Source organism: Lonchura striata, chromosome 31 (assembly GCF_050655825.1).
Source record: "Lonchura striata isolate lonStrDom1 chromosome 31, ASM5065582v1, whole genome shotgun sequence".
Lineage (NCBI taxonomy): Eukaryota > Metazoa > Chordata > Aves > Passeriformes > Estrildidae > Lonchura > Lonchura striata.
In genome coordinates, this window is record NC_140733.1 from 1,025,727 (window position 1) to 1,033,050 (window position 7,324).

Genomic DNA, 7,324 nt, shown 5'->3' on the forward strand with positions numbered 1-7,324 from the left:
CATCCAAATTTTTGCTTTTAGTGATCAGTAGGTTCACAGGAGATCCCTAATGTACTTTCATCCTCTCTGCCCGTGGACAGCAGCAGCAACACCTTTCCTGGATCCATCAGGCTCAGTCTGAGCTGTCCTTTCTCCAAGCTGCAAACAGAACCTGTCCCCAGCCCGTGCCCTGCAAACAGGCAGGGTTCTGTCAGGCCAAGTAGAGTGCACAGAGATTTGGGGTTTGGGAGTGCTGGCAGGGAGAGATGAGGCACAGGGAAACACCTGCAGGAGGAAAATCTCCAGGAAGCAGAGAGAAGATCAGGGAAGGAGAGAAAACAAAACCCAGAAATGCTGAGGCAGGGAGAGTTTAGAGATGTCCAGAGGATCCCCTCCAGTGCAGCCCCTCCCTCTGCACAAGCCCCCTCCCTCCTGTGCCCCAGCCAAGCCTCTGCCCTCAGGGCCGGGGCTCCAAGGCGTGCAGCCCCTCCTATGCAGGCAGAGCTGCAGCAGAGCCGTGGGGCAGCTCTGCAGCCCCGGGCCCAGTTCCCTCTGCAGAGCACAGGGCTGGGAGCAGCTGCCCGGCACTGGGGGCTCTGGCAGGGGGCACAGCTGGCTCAGGGTGACACAGCTGTCCCCAGTTCCCGGCTCTGGGCAATGCTGGCAGTGCAGCCAGGGAAGGAGCTGCATCTCCCTTCATCCAGTGCCATCAGAAGGACACTTGGAAGTCTCCCTGAGATTTCAGTCCAAGCTGGGAGCTTCAATCAAGGATGCAAACCTGTCCTAGAGCATCTCTGAGTTATAAGATTGATGGGAAAAGGCAGAGGTGTTCTGAGACTGAAAATGCTGCTGGGTGGGTGAAATGAGCAATGTGAGTCCTTGCCTACAAATGTGGAGCTGAGCTGTGGTGGATCCATCTGCTCTCAGCAGTACCTGGGGCATTTTTAGGGAAAATGTGGAAAGGTGATCATCCTCCCCCAGAGAAAGGTTAAAGCCCAGAGAAATTCAAAAGAGGTCAGAATGACAGAGCATCTCCCCTCACTCTCCTCTCATCACTTCGCCGCACAGAACTTATTCTGTTCTCCCTGACTGCAGCAGAAATGTGGAGGGTTTCTGATTTCCAGGAACAGCAGGACTGATATAAGGGTGTTTATGAAGAAAACCCCAGAAGTGTAGAACAAAAAATGCTGTCTATGTGTGTTCCAGGGGAGGGGGTTTGGGAAATGTCTTTGATTTTTGTTACAGGTAACACCTCTAACTCTTCACTGTAATTTTCTCCATGAACAGGGGCCTATGTGCAGCCACAGCAAAACAGCAGCTCTATCAGCCACTTCCTCCTGCTGGCACTGGCAGACACGCGGCAGCTGCAGCTCCTGCACTTCTGCCTCTTCCTGGGCATCTCCCTGGCTGCCCTCCTGGGCAACGGCCTCATCATCAGCGCCGTAGCCTGCGGCCACCACCTGCACACGCCCATGTTCTTCTTCCTGCTCAACCTGGCCCTCAGCGACCTGGGCTCCATCTGCACCACTGTCCCCAAAGCCATGCACAATTCCCTCTGGGACACCAGGAACATCTCCTACACAGGATGTGCTGCTCAGCTCTTTTTCCTTCTGTTCTTCCTTGGAACAGAGCTTTCCCTCCTGACCATCATGTGCTATGACCGCTGCGTGTCCATCTGCAAACCCCTGCACTACGGGACCCTCCTGGGCAGCAGAGCTTGTGCCCACATGGCAGCAGCTGCCTGGGCCAGTGGCTTTCTCAATGCTCTCATGCACACGGCCAGTACATTTTCCCTGCCCCTGTGCCATGGCAATGCCCTGGGCCAGTTCTTCTGTGAAATCCCACAGATCCTCAAGCTCTCCTGCTTCAAATCCTATCTCAGAGAACTTGGGCTCATTGCTGTTACTATGTCTTTTGGATTTGGTTGTTTTGTATTCATTGTTTTCTCCTATGTGCAGATCTTCAGGGCTGTGCTGAGGATCCCTTCTGAGCAGGGACGGCACAAAGCCTTTTCCACCTGCCTCCCTCACCTGGCTGTGGTCTCTCTCTTTGTCAGCACTGTCATGTTTGCTCACCTGAAGCCCCCCTCCATGTCCTCCCCATCCCTAGATCTGACAGTGTCAGTTCTGTACTCGGTGGTGCCTCCAGCCCTGAACCCCCTCATCTACAGCCTGAGGAACCAGGAGCTCAAGGTTGCAGTGTGGACACTGATGACTGGATGTTTTCAGAAACATTAAACTGCCAGCCAGTTTCTGCATATCACTTTTAATAAAACTCATCTTTGATATTTCTTGGTGGTTTCATTTTGGAGGTTCTTTTTCTTTGTTTTATTTTTTTAATCTTGTCCACAAAGAAAACCCATTCCTTTTGCCAGTTCTGATTTTGTTTCTCTCCACCTTCCCTGTGGCCACAGACTGTGTCAATGAGGGGCTGCACTCTTGGTGGCTTTAAAGAAACTAAAGGTACCTCAAGCAACGTTTTCTGCAGAGATGCCCTTTTGTTGCCTTCTCTGAAGCTGCAGCAGCAATGTCTGTGTGCAGAACTGGGAACAGATCATTGCTGGCCAAGAAGCTCTGCTCCTGCTGGCCACACCACTCCTGATCCAGGCCAGGAGCCATTGGCCTTCTTGGCCACCTGGGCACACAGCTGGTTCATGTCCAGCCTGCTGTCCATCAGTCCCTGCAGGTCCCTTTCTGCCTGGCTGCTGTCCAGCCACTCTGTCCCCAGCCTGTAGCGCTGCAGGGGTTGATGTGACAAAATTGCAGGACCCAGCACTTGGACTTGTTAAACCTCACCTTGTTGGATTTGGGCCCTGGATCCAGCCTGTCCAGGGCCCTTTGCAGAGCCCTCCTTTGCTCCTGCAGGTCAACACTCACATCCCACTTGCTGAACTTCTGCAAAGTTGCCCTCAGTTCCATGGATCCCCTCAGTGTCACAATGTTGCTTTGGTTAAACCAGGCCCTGCACTGTCACACTGGTCTCATTGGTTCAATGGGGCCCCAGGGTGTCACAAAGGCCCCATGGTCACATGAGGTCCCACACTGTCACCATGCTCTCTGTGCTTCCACAAGTCCCCTCAGTGTCACAATGGACTCCTTGTTTCCACAAGCCCACACAGTATCACAACAGCCTTCCAGATTCCCTGAGGCCCCAGAGTGTCACAGTGGCCCCTTGGTTACACAAGGTCCTGCAGTGTCACAATGTCCCCTGGGTTCCATGAGGCCCCGCAGTGTCAGAAGGGCCCCTTGGTTCCACTGGGCCCTGGACTCTCCCAATGCTCTCCTTGGTTTGGCAGTGTCACAGTGGTGAAACCCCTCGGTCACACGAGGCCCCGCAGTGTCACCATGGCCTCTGTGGTTCCACCAGGACCCAGTGTCACAGGGACTCTCTGGTTCCATTTGGCCCCAGAGCACCACAATGGAGCCCTGGTTCTATGGGGCTGCACAGTGTCACCATGGTCCTCTTAGTTCCACGAGGCCCTGCAGTGTCACAATGGTCCCAGAGTGTCCCAATCATCACAGAATGACAGAATCAAATAGGCTGGAAAAGACATTTGGGATCATCAAATCCAACCAATGCCCCAATACTGCCTTGTCACCCAGACCATGCCACTGAGTGCCACTGGAGAGGGACAGTGACTCTGCCACCTCCCCCCTGGCCTGCCCATTCCAATGCCCACTCACCCTTTCATTGAAGAACTTCTTCCTCTTGTCCAGCCTAAACCTCCCCTGGTGCAGCTGAAGGCTGTGTCTTCTTGTCCTGCCCTCCAGCAGATCCACACTCACACCCAGCTCGGTGTCACCTGCAAATCTGGGGATGGTGGGCTCGATCCCCTCACCCAGATCATCGGTGAAGATGTCAAACAGGACTGGGCCCAACACAGATCCCTGGGGGACAGCACCAGGGACTGGACACCAGCTGGGTGCAGCACCATCCCCACCCCTCTCTGGGCCCAGCCTCCAGCCAGCTCTTCCATCTCCCAGCCAGGAGGGAACCTGCACAAGCCGTGGGCTGCAGATTTTCCAGGGAATGCTGTCAGAGACAGTGTCCAAGGCTTTGCTGAAGTCCAGATGGACACATCCACAGCCTTTCCCACATCCACAGGTGGGTCACCTGGTTATAAAAGGAGATCAGGTTGCTCAGGCAGGATCTGCCCCTCTTAAATCCACACTGGCTGGCTCTGACCCCTCGGCCATCCTGTGGCTGCCCTGTGGTGGCTCTCAGGGTGATCTGTTCCATAACCTTGCCGGGCACCGAGGTCAGGCTGACAGGCCTGGAGCTTCCCAGATCCTCCTTCCAGCCCTTCTTGGGGATGGGCTCACACTGGCAACTCCAGTGCTCTGGGACCTCCCTGGTGAGCCAGGACTGATGGCAAATGATGGGGAGCAGCTTGGGGAGCTCATCCACCAGCTCCCTCATCCCCTGGGATGGATCCCATCCCATCCCATCCACCTGTGAGCATCGGAGTGGTTCAGCAGGTCAGCAGCTTCTTCCTCCTGGATTACAGGGGCCTATTCTGTTCCCTGTGCCCATCTACCAGCTCAGGAGAACTTTTGTGCTGAGGACAATCTGTCTTAATATTGAAAACTGAGACAAAGTAGATGTTAACTAGCTCAGCCTTTTCCTCATCTTTATAGTTACTATATTCCCCACTGTATCCAATATAAAGTAGAGGTTCTCCTTATCCCACATTTTGCTAACAATTTATTTATAGAAACATTTTATGTTATTTTTCAGAGAAGTTGCCAGTTTAAACACTAATTGAGTTTTCACCTCTCAACTTTTCTTTCTTTATAACCTGTTGACATCTTTAAACACTTCCTGAGTTGTCAGTCCTTTTTTTCCCTTGAGATCCCACAAAACCTCCACGGACAGTCAGAACAGTCATTTTCCTCACCACCTCATTTTTTGACACACTAGGACAGGCCACTCCTTCCCCCTTATGATTACTTTCTTGAAATGTGTTCATCCTCCCTGGACCCCTTTGTTTTTAAGGGCTGTTACCCATAAAAAAATCAGTCCCTGATTTTGTACTCCTCAAATCAGCATCCTAAATAGGCCAAAGTCTGCCCTTCCTAATTCCAGTGTGGAAGTTTTGTTGCTGCCCCTCCTTCTGTCACAGATCATTGAAAACTTGATTATTTCATGGTCCCTGTGCCCCAGGCAGCCTCCGACCCCCACATCTGCCACCAGCCCTTCTCTGTTTGTGAACAGCAGGAGACAGAGCTTTCCTTGGGAGTGGAGTGTTACCAAACATTTGGTAAAACAGAAAACTCCTTAACACCAGTGCAGCATTAAGAAGCAGCATTCTTTATTCAGCTGGATGCACGGGGGATAGCTCCTCCCAAAGCCGAGCATACTGAGTGCAGGAAAGTTTCTGTTCATTTTCTGTATTTTTCACACATATTCATTGATTGTGCTGGACTAAACACACATCTGATAATCATTGCCCCAGAATCATTAACATATTTCCCCTCCCCTTTACCCATGTGTTCTTCTGTCCTGGGGGTCTCTCTGGTTATCCCTGGTGGTCCTGGACCCCAATGTTCCCGTGGGCCTGGCTGAGCTGGCAGGACACTGAGGCTGGTGAACTTCCAGTTCCCCTTGTCCCACAATGGGCATTGTGTGGTTTCCATAGGCCTGGGGTTTTGGAGAACAAGCACCAGGTGTCAGCTCACCTGGTGGAGACAATTTATCATCTGGTAACATGAGTTCACAGAGTGACATCACAGAGTGGATTATGTGAGGCCATTGAGCAGCTACAGCATTATAGACTATCTCTGTGACATCACAGAGCTGGCTGTGATATCATAGGGCAGAGGTTGTATATCATAGGGCAGACTATGACATCAGAGGCCTTTGTGTACGTAAGAAAATGGGCTGTGACATCACAGACAGTCTGTGTGATGTCACACAAGGGCTGTGTGACATACCAGGAGGGCTGTGTGAGGTCACTGGGTTGGTCACTCCGTCCCAGCTCCCCCTCACAGTTTCTCCCAAGAAGTCCAATTCTGTTCATGTCCCGCAGGGTCCCTCTCCTTGCCCCAGCTTTAGGATGGGCCCTGGGCCTGGAGCAGGAGCAGCTCTGGAGGGCCCCAGGGCCGGGGCTCTTGTGCTGGCCTGGGCAGATGGGATGGCAGGAGGGGCTGCAGAGCTCTCAGCACCTCAGGCAGAGGGGAGCAGGGCAGCCAGGGAGCTCCTTTGGCCTTGGCCAAGCCCCTTCCCCCATGGTGGGGCTGAGTCCTGGCTGAGCTGCAGCTGCTGCTGTGCCCTTGGCAGGGGCTGAGGCCGTGGGGCAGTGCCCAGAGCAGCCTGGGCTGAGCAGAGCTGTGGGGCCAGAGCCGGCTGGGCTGTGCTGGGGAGAGGCCCTTGGTGCTGCCCAGAGCTCAGGGCAGCTGGCAGAGCTGGCGGGGAGCTGGGCTGGGCTGGGAGAGCCTGGCACAGGAACCATCAGTGTCCATCTCAGCCTGGCTGGGCGGGCAGGGGCAGGACTCAGCCCAGGCCTTGTGGGGCAGGGCCAGCGCCTGGGCAGGCATTGAAAACAGGCAAGAGCCCGAGAGAGGAGGCTGCTCTGTGCCCTTGGGCCATGGACAGAGCAGGGAGGGGCCCAGGATATTTGTCAGCGCCAGCCTCTGTCTGTGCCAGCCCTGGGCAGCCCTGGCCGCTGAGCCCAGCTCTGCCCTGGGCTGAGTTTGGCTGTGGCCCAGCTCCATCCTCCTGCGGGGCTCAGGGCCTGTTCCCGGCCATGGCCAGCCCTGGCCGCCTCTCTGCTGGCCCCGAGGCCGGCAGAGCCCGGGCAGGGCTGTCTGTGCAGCCCCACAGGTGCCACGGGCTCTGCAGGAGCTGGCAGAGGCTGCCCAGCAGGGAGGCCATGGGGCACAGAGCCCCAAGGCTGCCCAGGGCCCCACGGCACAGGGGCCGTTCCCAGCCCCAATGCTCCTGTCCTGGGCTGGGCTGCACAGGGGCTGTGGCACCATGGCTGGGCCAGCACAGGGCCACAGAGGGGCCACGCAGCCGCTGCCGGGGCTGGCAGCAAGGCCGGGCACAGACAAGGAATTGCTGAGCATGGCCTGCGCTGGCCAGGGCTGCCTGTGCCCAAGGCAGAGCTCAGCTGCCCTTGGGGGCTGCAGGAACACTCAGGAGCCCAAAGAGCCTCCATGGCTGTGCTGGAGACCAAGGCTGGAGCAGGGAAATGCAGGGCTGCTGTGCCATGGGGAGGGCATGGAATTCCAGCACACACCTCAGCTCTCTGATGGTCCCGGCACCGTGCTGGGCCCTGTTCCAGACTGGAGCAGAGCAGATGTTGATGGCACAGGAGCCCTGCGGGGCTTGCAGGGACCTGCAG

At 55.4% G+C, this 7,324-nt stretch overlaps 1 protein-coding gene across 1 annotated transcript; it reads left to right on the forward strand.

Annotated features, from left to right (window-relative positions):
* The first annotated feature begins 623 nt into the window (after positions 1-623).
* On the forward strand, positions 624-2,576 carry LOC146764721 (olfactory receptor 14C36-like). The gene has a single exon (XM_085563699.1). It carries the CDS (start codon positions 1,452-1,454, stop codon positions 2,214-2,216), a length of 765 nt encoding a protein of 254 aa, XP_085419825.1. The 5' UTR covers positions 624-1,451; the 3' UTR covers positions 2,217-2,576.
* The last annotated feature ends 4,748 nt before the right edge of the window (positions 2,577-7,324 follow it).

Coding starts and splice junctions, on each gene's coding strand:
- LOC146764721 (XM_085563699.1), top strand. CDS start 1,452: ATGTTCTTCTTCCTGCTCAACCTGGCCCTCAGCGACCTGGGCTCCATC.